Source organism: Monodelphis domestica, chromosome 3, assembly GCF_027887165.1.
Source record: "Monodelphis domestica isolate mMonDom1 chromosome 3, mMonDom1.pri, whole genome shotgun sequence".
In the NCBI taxonomy this organism is placed as follows: domain Eukaryota; kingdom Metazoa; phylum Chordata; class Mammalia; order Didelphimorphia; family Didelphidae; genus Monodelphis; species Monodelphis domestica.
The window spans coordinates 11,962,978-11,982,474 of record NC_077229.1 but is presented as its reverse complement, the minus strand read 5'-3'; the positions used below and the strand labels follow the sequence as shown (position 1 = coordinate 11,982,474).

At 41.9% G+C, this 19,497-nt stretch overlaps 1 protein-coding gene across 1 annotated transcript in view; it reads left to right on the top strand.

Annotated features, from left to right (window-relative positions):
- Nucleotides 1-2,071: 2,071 nt before the first annotated feature.
- The window catches only part of LOC103099696 (zinc finger protein 420-like), a 44,686-nt gene continuing 27,260 nt past the window's right edge, over nt 2,072-19,497 (top strand). Inside the window, exons 1-7 of the mRNA XM_007490772.3 lie at nt 2,072-2,657; nt 2,803-2,925; nt 5,489-5,626; nt 7,992-8,048; nt 8,845-8,971; nt 12,058-12,153; nt 14,458-15,891. Coding sequence (XP_007490834.2) covers nt 2,505-2,657; nt 2,803-2,925; nt 5,489-5,626; nt 7,992-8,048; nt 8,845-8,971; nt 12,058-12,153; nt 14,458-15,891 — 2,128 coding nt within the window. The 5' untranslated portion in view covers nt 2,072-2,504. The remainder of the gene's footprint in view (nt 2,658-2,802; nt 2,926-5,488; nt 5,627-7,991; nt 8,049-8,844; nt 8,972-12,057; nt 12,154-14,457; nt 15,892-19,497) is intronic.

Below are 19,497 nucleotides of genomic sequence, written 5' to 3'. Positions count from 1 at the left end.
ACCCCAGAGACAGCAGAGAGGAATTCCAGGGTCTTTAGCCCCTCAGTGCCTGCTAGAACTCAGGGCCTGGAGTCAGGGAGGCCTGAGATCTCCCCTGTGGGACCCTGAAGAAGTCACTTAAGCCTCCTTGCCTGTTTCCTTCCCTGTCCATTGGGCTGCAGGAGGAGAGAGTAAAGCCTCCCAGCCTCTGCCCATAAAACCCAAAGGGGGGGAAGGGGGGAAGAGGCAGCCAGGCCTGAACAGCCTGACCCAACAGCTCTGCAGACAGACACACAGACACCCCCAAACTGTCTTCTGTTCATCAGGGCTCAGAGTCTGGGCTCAGTGGATGCTGCTACCTTGTGTGGCCTCCCAAAGGGCAGGAGGGGGTTCCTGGGCCTCCCCCAGGCCTCTGAAGGGTCTGTGGGCCTTGTGGGCTGAGAGAGATGCTGAGGGAGACCCTCCTCAGCTGCTCCAGAGGCCCAGGAGACAAGGAGGAAGCAGCTCTGTTTCCCCCAGATCCTCTCTGGATCAGCTTCCCCATAGCCCCAGGCTCAGACTCTTATTCTCTGGATTCCACAGTGGGGGAAACTGAGGCAAAGGCTGGGGAGGGCCTTGGCCAGGCTTCCCACTCTGGGCAGTGTTGGAGGCCAAGGTTCAGCCCAGATCTTGGGGGTTCCAGGCCCAGGAGGGCAGCCCCAGTCGCCTGATTCCTCCACCTGGGGAGACGGTTGGCCTCTCTTTTGGGGAACTCCCTGGTTCCCCCCAAAGGAGAAGGAGCAGCAGGATGTTCACAGAGATCCCTGGAGGAGGCGAACCTGGGCCTGGGCTTGGACTGTCTGCTCTCTGCCTCAGTTTCCTTCTCTATCAGAACCAGGGATCCAAGGGCCACTTCCACTGGCCCTGGGAGAGCAGAGATCCTTTCACTGATCAGTCAATGAATAGACACTTATGAGGCACCTGCAGTGTGCTAGGCTGTGGCCTGAGGCAGCTTCCAGTCTAAAGAAGCAGCCCGGCTGGGCGAGAAGGGTACTTGGGGGTGGGGGTTGAAGCCTGCAGCCCGCCACGTTGGGCGAGTCTCTACACGGAGGGGCCTAGACAGGAGGACTGCATTTCCCAGAATACCTGTGCAGGTCTTAGGGCTTCCCCCGCCCCTCCCCCGCCAAGGAGGACTCCATTTCCCAGAGAGCCGTCTTCTCCCTAGTCTTGACTCTTCCCCATCGTGGCCATGTCCGGACATGCTGGGAACTCACGTGGCCAGTCTCAGCTCCTGGAAGACTTGCTGCTGTGCTTCTAGGATCTTTGCTAGGTGAGAGGAGAAGGGGAGGGAGTCAGTGGTGCTGGCGGTGGGGTGGGGGGGCCGGGGCTCCCTGGGGCTCCCTGGGGCTCCGTGCTCTCACAGCTGAGACTTTCTGCTCCGTAACTCCCGGGAAAGGGGAAGACCCGGATGCACCCTTTCCGGGTGACTGAGCCTGGGAGTGTGGCCGAAAGCAGGTGCGCATGTGCAACAAGCCGGGACTGGCAGAGGTGGTGTGCGGGGCTGTAAAAGTGTGTTGGGGGGAGGGGAGAGTCTGTGAGTGTGTCTATCTGCGTCCCACTGGAGGATGCTAGCGCCACCTCCCGGGCCGCGGCGAGCACAGATCCATTGATCCGTCATTCATTCATTCAATCAATAGACGCCCATTAGCAGCTTTCCGTGTGCCAGGCTTTCGCCTGAGGCATTTTGAAGGCTAAAGAAGAATCTGGGCTGGGCTGGAGGGGAAATCGGGGTGGGGAGGAGGAGGCTGCACCGCCCCCGCCTCAGTCCAACACGACTCCCCGAATTCCTGTATAACTGCTCCCCCATCATAGCTCTAAACCCAGGAACCCAAGCTGGACTCCATTTCCCAGCATTCCTGACTCAGGATTTCATGTAAACCCTGCCCTTTCCCCAGGCTTTCTCCATTTCCCAGAATGCTTAGTTTCTGAAGTGACTGCAGTCTTGGCTCCTTCCCCTGTGGCATCCCCAAGGCATTCTGGGAACCTCTTATAGGTAGTCTCAGCTCTTCGAAGGTTCACTTTTGCGGTTTTTGGACCCTTTTTTTAGGTGAGGCTTGGAGGGAGTCAGTGCGCCGGCGCAGCTCTGGCTCCCCGTGTTGGCTACTGAGACTTTCTGCTCCCAGTTCCTGGGCCGCAGGAAGACCCGGGTGGTGCAGTTTCAGATTGCTGAGCTGGGGGAGAGGGGGAGGCGCATGTGCAAGCAGAGGAGGGGCAGGAGCCCGGCTTCCCATGTAAATGCTTGTGGTCGGGGGAGTGGCAGTCTCTATGTGTGTGTCCTTGACTGACCATTACTTTAAAGGACCACAGAAAAGGGACAAACACGGAAGTGCCTGGCTCAGGCCGGGGTGGCTCTGTCTATACCAGGAGCCATGGAGGGCTTTGCCCTCCCCCATAGTAGAGAATGAGTCTGCAGCCCCGATGGGAGAAGCAGTCAACGTGAGCCTGTTAGTGGGCAGCGAGGGTGGGGGTTCCTGTGCCCACATTCCATGGATGGAGCCCGATCTTGGGCACAGAAGAAATGCCAACAGGCTCTCCCCCACCCCCACCTGATGCCCATCTTCCCCTCTGCCCCCCCCATCTCCCACAATCCAGCAGTGCAGTTTATGAATGAAATGGAACCAAAGATGGCGGCAGAAAAGGTGAGGAAGTTTCTTCTTGACCAGTCCAAGGCCCTTCCCAAGCTTGAGGCTCCCTGTTCTCCTCTGTTGGGGAGAGTCTCCCCTGAGGCCATCAGAAGGTCCAGGGAGCTCCTCTAACTAAGCGCCTCCCCCTAATTCCCCACAGGTGTCCAAAGAGGAAGTCTCCCTACCTTGGGGCTCCCACTCCCAGAAGAACTTGAGTCTACCCCAAGCAGAGACCCCAGAGCCAGAGGGAATAGCTCCCAAGATCCTGAGGCCCCCATCCCAGGTGAGTGCAGCCCATCCCCAGCCCTGGCCATCCTCCCCCACCCTGGAATACAGTAGAACCAAGAACTGTGTCTTTGCCAGGCCTGCATGGGTGCCATCACTGCTTGAGATCAAGGTTTTTACCCTGGCTGCCCCCACATATGCTGTGTTCTCTGGGTTTTCCAGCCGTAGCCCTTTCCTGGATGAGCCGGCCCAGGTTCCAGCCAGCCAGGCCCAGGGGCTGTCTGATTCATCTACCCTGGAGTGTGACATCTTTAGTTACCGGAATCCCCATGACTGGAGCTTTTGGATGCTTTCACTGACTTCAGGCAGCCATTACAGGAGCTGGTTAGGGTGGAAAGAAGCCTGCCAGGACAATGACACCATTTCAGAGCACGAGGTTCTGGGAGAATGAGGAAGCTGCCATGGCTCACAGTTTGGAGGTATCAGTTTACAGTGTAGGATTACAAATATTAGATAAGTATCCCTAATTATTAGCTTCATGTAAATTAATTGAACCCCGGCAAGTGGTCTTTCAGGGCGCAGACAGTGTGGAGAATATTAGGCTCCTTGTCAATGGTCAGCACCTGCTATGAGACACCAGCAGTCAATAGGCTGAGTTGAGCAGGATGTTGTTGCTGTTGGTGACCCAGAGTAGACTTCAGAACTGCATCCTTTACAATGGGCAGGGCAGTAAAAGGAAAAGATTAGAACTAAAAAATGGGCAGTCCTCGAGAAAAGCCTCTGATGTGATTGTTAGATGTGAATATTTAGAGGAGGGGACACACGAGTAAAAGGTCTATATATTTCATGTCACTTTCTCCGGTCATTTTGGTGGTGGAGAGGTGACTGGTGGCAGCATGCTGGGCCTTTTGGCATCTTGGGGTGGCTACAGCTATTATCCAGTAAAGTGGTGAGTTTCTAGCTGAGTTTTTCTCCTTTACTTTCCAAACTTTATCCTCATAGAAGCCTCTAATCTTCTTCAAAGACCTCTTGGCAGAGATCTTTTAACTCCCCCTGGCACAGGCCAGGCAAGAGAAATCCTATACTCTTTCCCTCTCTCTTTTCCTTAATTCCTTCCCTCTATATTAAACACCATAAATTTCCAAACTGACTTGGGTATTTTTATTTGGGATATTCCCTGGTGACCAAATTCATTGAGATTAACTCACAACCCTAAAATTACACTTATAATAAAATGGCTCTGGAAACTCCGCATGATTTCCTTGTTATTCTTTAATTGAAAAATATAATGTGTATATTTAATACACTTTGTGAAATTTCTTGGGTAAAACTTGGGTGACAGGATTAAGGTCAAAATTCCTGTAAACAAGATTTGACACCAACCTAAACTATTTCGTTTCAGCTAATGTTTATAATTCTTATACTACAGAATATATTTATGACTTTTAACTTAAGATTAATGTTATTAAAATAATCATAAAGGATAATACTGTTATAATCTTAAATGAGGTAGGGCTTTTTACACCCCTAGTAACCATATATACAGGTGATAAATCATATACTTTTCTTCTGTGTTTCTACTCCCACACTTCTTTCCCTCAATATAGATAGCGTTCTTTCTCATGAGTCCCTCAGGATTGTCCCGTGCCATTACATTGCTACTAGTAGCAAAGTTCACTATATTGGATCATTCCACAAAATTTCACTTTCTGTGTTCAATGTTCTCTTGGTTCTGCTCATTTTGCTCTGCATCAATTCATGGAGCTTCTAGTTCATCTAGAAGTCCTCCAATTCATCATTCCTTATAGCACAATATTATCCTATCACCTTCACATACCACAGTTTGTTCAGTCATTTCTCAGTCAAGGGATATCCCCTCATTTTCCAATTTCATACACCACAAAAAGTGGGGATATGTGTATTTTTATACAACTCTTTTTTTATCATTCTTTTGGGATACAAACCTAGTAGTGGTGTTGCTGGATCAAAGGCCATACATTCTTTTAAACCTGTTGACCATGATTCCAAATTGAAGGTCATAATATCTTTCATGTATAGAGAAAAGAAGGAAATTTATATTGCATTTTGAAAATTACTGCATGAGAGTTAAAAAGAGAAAAGTCATTTTTCTGCTTAGCATACAAAATTCACCAAGAATGACCATGTGATAGTGCATTCAAAATATCTGGAAGGATACCTGAGATCCACAAAATGATAGCAATAATAGATGAATTGACTTTTAGGAAAGATATAAAGAACAGTGGAGAAAGAATGTCCAATCTGGAGGACAGAGCATGCTCAGGCACAGGGTTTGAGTTGTAGTCAAACTCAGAACATGAGTTGTAAAGTGTGATGAGTATCTTGGACTTGCCTCTGTCACAGGTCTGTTGTGAGGTTTCATTGTTGTTATGTGTGAAAATATTTCTAAAATCTATCTTGTAGATAAGACCAAATGGTGTATCCAAAGGCTGGCTCTGCTTGTTTAAGTTTAAAAACTGTTTTTTTGCCTGAGAAAATAGAATCAGAATCATTTTACTTTCTGCCATCAAAGGAAAGAACTTATATTGCTCTATGTGTGTCCTCCTTCTCTCTGTGTTTATATCATAATTTGTTTTCCTCAGAGGCAGAGATATAATTTTGAAGTGACAGAGATGTCTACGAAGCTGAGGCTTTTTGTGGAAGGATCTGGCGTCCAAAGGTGCATGAATGAGGTTCCCCATGACTGCATTTTGAGAGAAATCTGTGACTCTGATATGCAGGTAAATAAAAAACTAAAGAGTGGCTGTGAATTTGATGACGCTGCAGAAAAATGCAGCCCATATTCAGTCCTAAGTCAGTATCTGAAATAGATTTCAGGAAATGTCTGTTGACAGAATAGCATTAAACGAGTTTTCTTCATCTCTCCCTCTGTCTTCAAGAGGCAAGGGGGCAGAAAGATGTCTCAGTCAGAGCATTCTGCTGAGTGGGGGTGAGTTGCAGACTGTCAGTTGATGACTGGAGAGTCAGTGGCTGACAGTGGGTTGTGCAGTTAAGGCTGGCAGTTCAGGGAAAGTTGGCTGCTGGGCATGAGTTGGGCCTTGGGGTTCAGTTGCTGGTAGTGTGGGTTGGTATTTAGTTGAGTTATATAAAGGTGGGCCTGACCTTACTAACAGCAAAGACCATTAAGGAGCAGAAGATTCTGGGAGAGAAGAGGAGACTTGGCAAAACTCCGTGGGGAATTGTGGGCGTTTGAATGGAGATCCCAAAGAGGCAGGAAGCATTTCCCTGCTGGGGATCTTGTCAAGAGCCAAATAGAGGTTTCAGCTGAGTATTGTCCTCAGACCACTGCTACTAAGTAGTTCCTTCAAGGAAACATCTCAGCAGAGTTTCAAGACTCTTCTGACCTGGGAGTGACATGGACTCCCTGCTCTGGAGCCTGGCCCTCTCCCTTTGCCTTTTGCACCTGTTTTGACTATTCCTTAGCCTGATAGTATTAAAATTAGGAGTGAGGGAATTAGCTGGGTTTGGGAAGGAGAAACTCAGATTTAGCTGGACTGCTGTCTGTGTGAGGGACCTTGTAGGACAAATACATACCAGGGACTCTGACTCCCTCTTTCCAACCCCCTACAAGCCTTATAGCCATTGCTTATTAAACCTTTCTTAATCACAGTCAGATATTTCTCTTGGTTTATCTCCTAAACTAATGGAAGGTGATATGCTGAAGCTATAGATCAGACTCAGCAAAGTGTTAATCCAGACCCTTCCCTGCTGAGTTCAAGCACTTGGGGAAGTGTGTCTCCCTGATCTTTCCCTGACAGGGAATTTGGGCATAGCCATTACTTCATTTGATACATAAGATCTCCCTTCAACTTCCTATCAACCTCATATAATGGGGGATCCCCTATTTTCATTGTAGTACCCCTGATACCACCACCTAGCTGGAGTGAGGGAGAATAGGAGTCAACCCATCAAGGTTCCTGTTTCATAGCACTCTGTTTCCTTTCACAACAGTCTCCCTTTAGGACATCCTTAACCATCATTATAACAACACCAAAATCTAGTTCATTTACAATTCTTATAGAATGTTAACAATGTGGAAAAGCTTTTATGTATTTATTTATTTTTAAGCATTTACCTTCCATCTTGGAGCCATTGACTCCAAGACAGAAGAATGGTAAGGGCTAAGCAATGGGGGTTATATGACTTTCCCAGGGTCACACAGCTAGGAACTGTCTGAAGCCAGATTTGAACCTAGGACCTCCCATCTCTAGGTCTGGCTCTCAATACACTGAGCCACTGAGCTGCCCCATGGAAAGGCTTTTAGACAGAGGGACCTTCTTGCTGAACATCAGAGAATACTCACTGGAGAGAGACCTTATGAATGCAAATAATGTGGATAGGCTTTCATGCACAGAGGTTCTCTTGCCAGTGTAAGATTTAGAATTGGTTTGACTAAATATAAGAATTTTAAAAAGTTGTCGTAGTTATCGTTTATAAAAATAATTAACTTCTTACGTCGTATACATCACTGTTAGGGGGAGATACTACTATTGTTTCCTATATATAGGAAATATAGCACAAATTGCGGGAACTCCATGAATCTGGAGCTGCAATACAAGCTGGACCACTAGACTTTTCACTTCATGACCTGAACCCAGGAGACAAGGTGTACATTAAGAATGTCCAGTGTACTGCAGCAACTGAGCCTTCCTGGGAAGGGCCACTCCATATATTGTTGGCTACTCTAACATCTATAAAGATGGGAGAAATGAACTCTTAGATTCATTACTCTCATGTAAAGAGAGCATCTTCTGTTGAGACTGATTGACTGACTGTACCCTATCATATGCATTGGAGATAATAATGCATTGACAAGTGGATGCTGGTTTTTTAGAACACATTGAAATCATGATTTTTTTATTCTCCCTTGCTGTTCTTTTCTTTCCTTTTGATTAAAATGTTTTATTTTTCCCTCTTTGTTCTCATTTCTTGTACTAAAGGTACATACAGTTAATATTATTTTTTCTGCAGTTCTATAAACTTTATATATATATGTATGTGTGTGTGTGTGTGTGTGTGTGTGTGTGTGTACTTGCTATATCATCTATGCATACCCAGATCACCCTCTCTATTTCTCATCCACAGAATCTCCCATCTCACTCAGAGAGCACTTCCCATCTGCATGGGGAAAATCATTTCAAAGTGAGACACATCTCCAGGTTTTACTCTTCACCACATGATTCTCACTTTAGGCATAAAATGATTTTGTGATTATTCTTTTGGGTTCTGGTCTCTAGTGCTTGCTCTGTGTAACAAGGGAATCACTTTAAAAGACTGATATATATTAATTTAAGGTCGCCAAGGAATCAGCTATGTAATTCCTAAATGAAAAACTCAAGTCAGCCGTCAGCCTTTTTTGGAGTTTAATTACAATAGGAGTAAGAAAGGAATTAGAGATAGAGAGAGAGAAAAAGGGAGAGAAGGGAATAGGGCTTAAATACCCCTTCTGTTTAGGCTGGACCAAAAGGACCCAGCCCTTAGATAGCTGGGGCAAAGAAAAGAGATCAGTCCCTATTACTCACGTGTCCAAAATGGAGAAACAGTCTCAGAGGCCCCCACCTTCAGCTTCCTTCAGAGCAAGCCTTCTCAGAGCCCACAGGAACCACACCGACCAACTCTCCACCTCCTGGAGTCTTCAGACCCCCTATCTTTAAGGAAACCATCCAAGTTCCTCCCCTCAGTTCTCCCATCTACCAATCACTGTTCATCAATTTCCCTGTGCCAATGGAGGCTCTAGCTTAACCCAGGACCGCCCAGAGGTTTCTGGCTTTTGCACATGTGTGTTGAAGATCATGAAGGTTTACATCTGACACAGTTCAAGGTTAGGAATTTGGATAAAAGCTTTGTATTCTTTAGTTTCCTCCAGTCAGTGGATGAGGGTTTTAGTAGACGAATTCTGAAGCTTAAATCCTAAATCTTGTGACTTTTGTTGTCTTAGGGCTCATTAACATTCAAGGACATCGCTGTGGATTTCACCCAGGAAGAGTGGTGCCTATTGGACCATACTCAGAAGGAATTGTACCTGGAGGTCATGCTGGAGAATGTGCAGAATCTATTCTCTGTGGGTAAGGATCATTTTCACTGTTACCTATGAATTTGTCATTATGGGAATGTCTATTCCAAGCCATATGTACAGGATTTAATAGCACAAGAAAAATCTAACTATAGAAAAATCTGAGAGGCAAAGAAGATCAAAGCACTTGCTGAGCTGGAGATTGACATATAAAAGTCTCCACATGCAAAACATCAATTAATAATTGTAATTGGTCTCAGGTGCTTGCAGAGTTCAAAAAGGAATTCAGAAATGAAATGAGTGAAGTGGAAGAAAAATGGGCAAAATAAATGAAAGTGTCGCAAAAAGAAAATAAGAGCAGAAAAAGAAAAATTGGTTAAGTAGCAAAAGAAGCAAATAAAATCTAATAAAGAAAAGAATTGTTGTTGTTGTTTTACGTAGTACTGACAAACTGGAAAAAACAGCTAAAAAAATCCAATGTACAAAAGCATTCCTGGAAAACTAAAATGTATCATATAGAAAAAGAGGATGAAAAGTTTATGGAAGAAAATCCTTCTTTTAAAATTAGAATTGTACATATAGAAACTAATGACTTCATGAGACATTAAGAAATAATAAAACAAAATCAAAAAAATTTAAAAAGTGAAGAAAATATGAAATATGTGGCTGAAAAATAACAGCTGTCCTGTAAAATAGATCCATGAAGACAATCTAAGATTCATTAGACTACCCCTCCCCACAAAATGGTCTAGATGTCTTATTATATAATATTATCAAAGAAAACTTCTCCAATCATGGGTTTAAATTGAAATGGAAAGAAGCCACAGTCCCCCTCCTGCAGTAATTCCCCAAATCACAAGTGCCAAGAATATAGCCCAATTTAAGAAGTTTCATGGTAATGAGATAGTATAGCACTCAGCCAGTAAGAAACAATTCTTACATCATGGAGCCCCAGTGTTAATTATACATGTTCTGGGAAGTTCTATGTTAAAGGATCACAATGCTTGAAATATGATATTCTTAAAGGCATGGAGACTGGGTTCATAATCATGAATTACCCACCCATGATGACGGATTATATACTTTCTCGGAGAAAAATCAGTATTTTATAAATAAAGGGGAGATCCAAGCATTACTGAGGAAAAGAACAGACCAAAGCAGAAAAGTTAATGTTCCAATCCAAAATTCAAAAGAAGCAATAAAAGGTAATTAAGAAAGAGAAATTTTACAAGAGTCAAGAAGGTAAAATTTTTCATGTGCCTTGTGGAAAGATGTGATATTTGTCACTCTTAAAATTGTTATCATTTTCAGAGTAGTTAGAAGAATTATACAGAAACTGTGGTATTAATGTGTTAAGGAAGATATGTGAAAAAATTTAAGGAGTGGAAAAGAGGATAGCACTAAAAGAAAATACAAGAGAGAAGTAACATGGGGTAAATTATATCAAATAAAGAGGCATGTTTTCAGGAAAATTTCAGGGAATTTTAATTTTGAGGGCACTTGTCACAGCCTTCATGGATTAGCCAGACTGTTAATGGTAAATTTAGGGTTGAGACTGAATATAAATTTAGTTGGTCACCAGGGATTTAATTTCTAAATCCCAATGAAACACTCAATTCAGAATGAAATTTTATGGTGGTTTATTTACAATACAAGGAAGAAATTAAGAGAGAGAGAGAGGGGGTGGGGGGGGGAGAATTTAAACTGCCCCAGAGAGGAGTTCAGAGGTACCTTGGCCAAGGGGGCCTCCCCAGAAAGAAGTGAAAGGGAATCAGTCTTATCACTCACCACGTGACCGTCTCAAGGAAGCCATCTGAAGAGCTCCTCCAGGCTCCAGTTCCAGGGTTAACTCCACAAAGCTCCCTCCCCACAGGAAGTAACGTGAAATATAAAGGCAGTTCTTTACCTCACTTCCTGTGTCTCCCATGTGCCAATCGTAGCTTAACCTTGGCTTAGGACAGCCCAGGGGTCAGTTAATTGTTTCTGATTTGTCACTTGCTAGCATATACCAGTCATAGGCCTTCCTCCTTGACACTTAATCCTTAAGTGTGGGTGTATATATTCCTTGATGCTAGACTAAGCAAAATGGAGAAAATTTTAAATTCACACATGGGAAGAAAAACCATCACAGTTGAGGGAATGATGAGGGTGATGACAGGCAATCAGAATTACTTATTCTCATTGGGAATAACACCCAGACTAAGTGTGGTATAGAATCTTAACTTATTCTGTAGAGGAACATGAGCAGAATAAGGAAGGTGGTTGAGAAATGACACTAATATAAGGGAGGTGGAATAGAGGGAGTGATTAAAAGGGAAATGTGTGAATAGAAAGTGAAAGGAGAAAGTGCAAGATAAAAAGAAGAAAACAAGATGAAGGGGAATACTGAGATGGCAATCATAACTTGGATTATAAATGAGATGAACTGACATAAAAAAGGGAAGCAGATAGCACAGTGTATTAAAAATCAGAATCCTATGATGTTTTGTTCATAAGAAACCCATTTGACGTATGCAAGTAAACATTTAGAGAGTAATGGTAAGAGGAATGTCATTTCCATAACAACATGGAAATAAAAAATGAAAATATAAAACGAGCTTACAGTTAATTCTGCCTATAGTAGCAAGTTTATCCTAATTCCACCTTCATTCTTCCTTCAAATCCCATTCAAGATGATATCTTTTCTATATCGTCTACTGGTCATACTGGAGTTCATAATTATCATTAATTTCACAGCACCCCTATAAGTTTAATGCTCTTATTGCCCTTACTTCACAATTGAGGCAACTTAGACAAACAGAGTTTAAGAGACATACTAAAGGGCACTCACTTACCATCTCTCTCTGAGCCTAGATTAAATTTGGTTTTCTGACTCCAAGTTCTCATTTCTTATCCTTTCACTACCAACTACCATTAATTTCTGTGTAATGGAGGTTGTAGAATATACCTATTCTTCTATTACAGGAGGTAAAGATAGAATTTGCTGATTGCAAATGTTTTCCATGATATTTTCCCTCTTGCAAATATATCAAGAGTGAATAAAACAGAAGCCATTCTATAGACCTTACTTTCATGCCCCCTTTCCTTTAAGATGAACTATTTTTTTCCCTCTCCTGATTCCTTCTTTGTTATGCCCAGGTCTTCCAGTTCCTAGAGAATATTGTACCTCCTGTTTTCAACAAGGGAAAGTACCATGGCAGCTAGAGCCAAAAGGCTCCAGGAGCTCCTGTCCAGGTGAGTGAGGTGAAAGCAGGTATATAAGGCCTGTTATCCCAAAAGACTTATCTGTTGTAGTAGAGAGTGCTAGACGTGGGCACTGGCAGACCCGTGCTGAATCATGCAGCTCATTTTCTGAGACATGGATGAGGGACTCAAGTGTAGAGAGGTCATGAGACATTATATATTGTAATCATAAAATAAGATGAATAATTTGTATGTGTGCACTAAATGGCATGAGATAATTTTTCTCTTTCTTAGTTTTAAAATATTTTTCCATGTTTACATGATTCATTTTCTTTCCAACCCCTCTTCCCTCCCCTCCCTCTCAGAGCCAACAAGCAATCCCACTGGATTATATATAAATGTTATCATTTCATACCAATTTTTATATTTTTCATTTTTTAGTAGAGCAACCTTTTAAAACCAAAACCCCCCATCATGTACTGTGGTAACAGTATAAAACTCCCAGCGAAACAATAGGTTTATTGAGAAGAGGCCAATCTCATAGTAAAACTACTTTCTGATCAAGATCAGAACCAGAGATCCCGAGGTATAGGAGACAGCCTTTTTTATAACAAACCATCTGATAACTCAGTGACAGAAAATACAATCAAAATTAAAATCGAATGGATGCAAAATCTTTCACATAGGCATTTCTTAATTAATGATACAAGTGCTGATTAAGGTAGAAACTGTAAAAAAAAATCACTATGGGTGGTAACTTTTGTCTATTATTATATCTGACCTTTCCAAGGCCTCTGCAAGAAGGGGTTGTGAGCTAATTGTTTTTCTTCTGACAATTGTTATGAAATACTCTGAGTCAGCAGTTGGGTGCCTCTGAGTATCTTGTTATACAAAAGAGAGGAATTTCCCACTTGCATCTCACTATTTTGTCATACAAAAACAGGCATGTGGTAGACTAAATGGAAACTTGAGTTATTGGTTTCAGGTCAAGAAGCCTTAAAAAAGATTTGATAGCACGCTAAACTTTATTTTGTTTTTAGCTAATGTTTCTAATACTTATAAAGCAAACTATATTATTTGACTACTAACTTAAGACTAATGTTATTAAAGTAATCATAAAGAATGATACTATTATAATCATAAAAGAGGCAGGGTGTTTCACACTCACAGTATCTATTTGTATATAAGGGAAAAGTCATGTTTTTTTTTTCTTTGTTTCTACTCCCAGAGTTCTTTCCCTCAGTGTGGATAGCATGCTTTCTCATAAGTCCCTCAAGACTGTCTTGTATCAATGCATTGCTACTAGTAGAAAAGTGTATTACATTGTATTATTCCTCAAAGTTTCACATTCAATGGTTCTGCTCATTTCCCTCTTCAGTTCATGGAGGTTCTTCTAGTTCATATTGAAATCCTCAAGTTCATCATTCCTAATGGCACAATAGTATTCCATCACCATCATATACCACAATGTGTTCTGTCATTGCTAATTCAAGGGAAGCCACCCATTTTCCAATTTCTTGCCACCAAAAAGAGTTGGCATATGAGTATTTTTGTACAACCCTTTTTTTATTATTAACTCTTTGGGATACAAACCCAGTAGTGGTATTGCTGGATCAAAGGGCATGCATTCTTTTAAAGCCAGTTGGGCATAATTCTAAATTGAATGACATAATGTCTTTGCATTTTGGAACAATTACATTTTCCTTTCAGAGTATGTAGAGAGAAGAAGGAAATCAATATTCCATTCATATTCCATTTTGAAAATTGTTTCATTAGAGTTAAAGAGTGAAATTATTTTTCTGCTTAGCATAGAAAATTTTCCAAAAATGACCATATAACAGTGTATCCAAAATGATGAGAATGGAATATATGGAAGGTTACCTGAGATTCGCAAAATTATAGCAATAATGGATTAATGATTTTTTAGGAAAGATAGAAAGTGCAGGGGAGAAAAACTGTCCAGTATGGGGAACAAATCATACTCGGGCACAGGGTTTCGGTTGTAGTCTAGCTGCAAGGAAGTTGTTCCGGTCATTCCTCCATTCTTTACTCATGACATGAGGTGTGAAGTTTGAGGAGAATCTTTGTCCTGCCTGTGTCATAGGTCCATTGTGAGATTTCATTATTATTATATGTCATAGGCTTTTTAAAAATCATCCATTTTGCAGATATGACCAAATGGTGTATCTAAAGACTGGTTCTATTGTTTAAGTTTAAAAACTCCTTTTTGGAAAGGGAAATAGAATAAAAATCCGTTTACTTTCTGCCATCAGAGAAAGAAACTTATATTGTTCTATCTGTGTATGTGTCCTACTTCCTTCTGTGTTTATATCATAATTTGTTGTTGTTTTTCAGAGGCAGAGACTAATTTTGAAGTGAAGGACATGTCTACAAAACTGAGGATTTTTGTGCAAGAATCTGACCCCAAAAGATGGATGAAGGATGCCCATGGCTTCGTTTTGAGAGAAATCTCTGACTCTGATATGAAGATAAACAAAAATATACAGAGTGAATGTGAATTTGATGATTGTTCAGAGAAATTCAGTCAATGTTCAGTTTTCAATCAGTATATGAAAGTGACCTCAGGAAATGACTATTGTCAGAATAGTCAATACAGCAAATTCTTTCCTGAAGAAGTAGGACTTTTTCAGTTGAATGAGAAGCCTTCTGAAAAGCCCATGTATCAAGGTAACCAAGGAGGTATGGCCTTTAGCTACAATTTAGACTTCATTAGACATAAAAAAAGTAAATGGGTAGAGATGGTTTCTGTGCAGAATGAAGTAGAGAAACCATTCAGGCAAAACTCTGATCTTGCCCCAGATCAAATAATCCATTCGAGAGAAAAAACTTATAAATGTAAACAATGTGGAAAGGCTTTCAAACAAAAGGGCTCTCTTGAAGTACATCATAGAATCCACTCTGGAGAGAAACCTTATGAATGTAAACACTGTGGAAAGGCTTTCACAGAAAGGGGATCTCTCACTAGACATCAGCTAATCCACAGTGGAGAGAAACCTTATGAATGTAAACACTGTGGAAAGGCTTTCACACAAAGAAGTCATCTTGCTGCACATCAGAGAATCCACACCGGAGAGAAACCTTATGAATGTAAACAGTGTGGAAAGGCTTTCATGCAGAGTCACTATCTTGCTGCCCATCAGAGAATCCACACTGGAGAAAAACCTTATGAATGCAAACAGTGTGGAAAGGCTTTTACCCAAAGCAGCACTCTTGCTGCACATCAGAGAATCCACGCTGGAGAGAAACCTTTTGAATGTAAAGAATGTGGAAACACTTTCAAAGGGAGAAGATCTCTGGCTAAACATCAGAGAATCCACACTGGAGAGAAACCTTATGAATGCAAACAGTGTGGAAAGGCTTTTACACAAAGCAGCTCTCTTGCTGCCCATCAGAGAATCCACACTGGAGAGAAACCTTTTGAATGTAAAGAATGTGGAAAGACTTTCATAGAGAGAAGATCTCTGGCTAAACATCAGAGAATCCACACTGGAGAGAAACCTTATGAATGTAAACAGTGTGGAAAGTCTTTTACATATAGCAGCTCTCTTGCTACACATCAGCTAATTCACACTGGAGAGAAACCTCATGAATGTAAACAGTGTGGAAAAGCTTTTGTACATAGCAGCTCTCTTGCTTCACATCAGAGAATCCACACTGGAGAGAAACCTTATGAATGCAAACAGTGTGGAAAAGCTTTTGTACATAGGAGCTCTCTGGCTTCACATCAGAGAATCCATACTGGAGAGAAACCTTATGAATGCAAACAGTGTAGAAAGACTTTCACACACAGGAACTCTCTTGCAATGCATCAGCTAATCCACAATGGAGAGAAGAAACCTTATTGTATCGGATAAAATCATGCAATATTCTATGTCATACATTTATCATTTAGTAATGGTCGATTGGAAACTTGCTGTAAAAATTAGTGAAAGTTGGGTAACCTTCAGGAAGATACTAATCTTTCCTTTTGAAGAGTAGAGAAATTCCACACACACACACAGCAACTTTTTAGATACATAAATATTCACCTTTTATTCACTCTTTTCTAATGTGGCCAAAACCTCCTGTTTTCAATTTTTTTTTTAAACTTATGGATTAAGAGGCTAGATTTCTGTTTCTATTGGAAAAGTCTCGAAACATGCAACTACAATCTTAACTTTGTCCTAAATGTTTCAGTTTGAAAGGCCTTGGCCATATCTAAATCCTGGCTCAACTTAAAAATTGCAAACTTAAGAAATGCTCCCATGAGTTCAACCATTATGGAGATAAGGACAAGATAAAGAAAATGTAACATACACAGATATTGTATTATATACAAGTAGTGGGTGACTAGAAGGGGTGTATTGTGTTAATTTCTGATGTGTTTTGAGTTCATTTGTGTATCCATGGACATTACTGTTGAGTCAGCCACTCAGAGCAGTGCCCCTGTCCTTATCCTTTCCCTAATAAAGGCTGCATGTTTTGCTGCAAGCTTCTTATCCAGTCTCCTATCTACTGATTTGAACCAGGATGCAGACCCTAAAATTCCACTCCAAACAATATGAATGTCAACAATGTACAAAGGCTTTCCCAAAGATTGGCCATCTTGCTGGACATATTCTTTTGGCCAAGAGTGGATTGTGGTTCCTGAATGTTGATTACTTTTTACGATTCTCTTTTGCAGGGCTTTGCCTTTGTAGTATCTTCACTTCCTAGCCAGGAGCTCAAGTTACAGCATGTAATGTTATTTTCTTTGTATAGAGAACCTTAAAGCATTTTGCCCTGAAGCTACCTTTCCTGCCCCTGCTGCCTTGGCTGTGTCCAGCCTTGTTTCTTCCCATACTCCACACTCTTCAGCCTTGGGTCTCAAGACTGCCAAGGCCTTGCATTGCCCTCGGGTAAGTCTGTGGTCCCTTCAGCCAGCCCCTGAGAATTCAGAGATTTCCTTGGTCCTCTCTCTGACTCTGGCATGGCAGGTGATGTGGGGGAGATGTGATCAGCTTGTATTCTGATAAGTGCAGTTTTGCCCTCTTATAGTGTTAGAATCCCCAGACCCTGCCTTCCTTTAAGGCTACATCCGATAGGAGATCGCCTTTGCTCTTCTGGTTTTGATTTCTGTCCTTTTGAGAGGCTTTGTTATGATTGGTTGGAAGGAGGTTCAGAATGTTCCTGCTGGTACACTGCCATCTTAGCCCCGCTCCGCAATACCTCCATCTGCTGTTAATCTTGTGGGTAAAGTTTTTTATGTAAATCAAGAATTATTAGGCCACATTCTATGATTATAATCATTGTTAATTTGCTTGATGAAAATTTGTTGATGTAATAAGTGAATGTAATGGTGAGAATTTGTCTTTTACACTATTAGGCCAGGATAAAAGTCTCTCAATCCTAGAATTTTTACCAAAAGAGGTTTGAATGAACTCTCTATTATAACCAAAAGAGAAAAATGACAATCTGTGCCTCAGTAGTTTGTCTTAGAAGTTTCTTCCATTGTATCAGATGCTTCTCCCATGTAGGCCAGCCCTTGGCTGGAATCATCCTTCCCTTGTATCAATCATTGTAAAGCATCACCTTCTGCAGGTAGTCCAGTCCCTGGCTGGACTCCTCCTTCCCTTGTTTCCCTTGTAAAGTCTGTCAATTGAACCTTACTGTCCTCTATTCCCTAAAAGATAAACACGAGACCTCACCTTCTTCAGTTCATTGGAAATTCTCCAAACAGGTGATTCTTCCCAGAGACATTGATCCCAGAGTCCCAGAATTTAGTTCTGTGTAGTGTTCAATCATAGCATTGTCTTCCTTGTCCTGATTAAAGACTTGTTCTTTCTAACTACTTTAGTGGTTCTATGTTTCTCAAGGTTGACACAATCTTGTTTTTTGAAACCTCAAATTTATCTTTGTCCCATGGGAACGTGCCTACAAAGAACTCCCAGACTGACTCTCCTCTTAGACTGAACAATCAGCCATCCAGCACCCTTTGAGCACCCTGGATAGGAGGAAATATAGTTTTAAAGCATTCTTTTTTGTTTACTTTGTTTACTTTGTTTACTTAACAACAACTTAGCAATAAGGAACTGTCCTATAGGGATGTTTGATGATACAGCCCATCTAGGAACTTCCCAGGTCCAGTTAAGCACAAAACCCTTGGTTCATGGAAAACAAAGTTTAGTTTCTAAGGGGAATAAGGGAAACTGTTAGGTAGGACCGTAGGATTATTAAAACTAAGTCCACTCAACTTCTAAGTCTCCTGGTTAAGAAGAAGCTTCTGTTTCTTCTCTGGGCCATGCTTGCAGCTCCCTGTTCTACCTAACCCTCCCTCCCCCCCAAGATATCTGAGTCTATCCTAAACTTTCCACTAGTGATTAATAAACGTAGGTTAAAGCCTGGGTTTGGCTGCACTAAGTAATCCAAAGTCACAAATAAAATCTTTGGATTACCTTAGCCCATGAGGCTTTTTGGCAGATGGACCACTGGCAGATGATCTCTGGACGCGGGGAAAATGCTTTCCTCCAAATAAATTCTTTACCAAGAAGTCAAAATTTTCTCCATGGCATTTTGATTTTCTTGGGAAAATCTCTCAGAGCAAAACCCTCCTTCAGTTTGGTGGGTATTCAGGCAGAGAGTCAAACCCTCCTTCCAGTTTGGTGGAAATCCAAGAAGGAAGTAAAGTCAGTTATTTTCTGTTCAAACTCCCACAATTCCTTTTCCTTCCCAGAATCCTCTCCCAGGGCTTGTATCAAAATTCCCTTCTTTTAACTAATCCTTGAAACCAGTCTATCCCTAACTTATATTCCTACACTTAGCTTCTCTTATTGTCTGTAAGCTGCTCTCAGGTACTCCACTCTGGGGTTACAACCTCTCCTTCAAGCCTCCATTTAACATCCTTGTCCTTCCTTTCATATAGGCCCTAAAGTATAAGTATAACCTCAAGTTCTTTCATTCAGTAGAAATTACCATTTGGGGCATTTTTCCTGCAGAGTGTTCTCACAGTCTTGGAGCTCAGTAGCATTGTGGTGTGTGTCTCTGTGTGTGTGTCTGACTCTGAATGGTGGCTGTAATAGCAGTACCTCCCTTGTCCTGATTAAAGACTTTTACCTGCTTTGATGGTTCTTTTTTGGCAGATTGGTACTTTCTCTTTGGGAAAGAAGCAGCCTGTCCTGCATTTCAGGATAACAGATCCAGATTTGGAGTCTTGGACCTTTCACTAGGTGAGGGTGTTTCTGTCTACCACTGAGACTTTAGCAAAGTTCCTACTTCCCCTGGACATGGAGTTCTGGAAAAACTGAGACACAAAATAAGGGATATGTGTGCCCAAACTGAATATATTCCCCTCCATCCCTCATTGGATCTCTGTAATACTAGAAAATAGGAAGAAAGGGACGAGAAATCCTCATCACT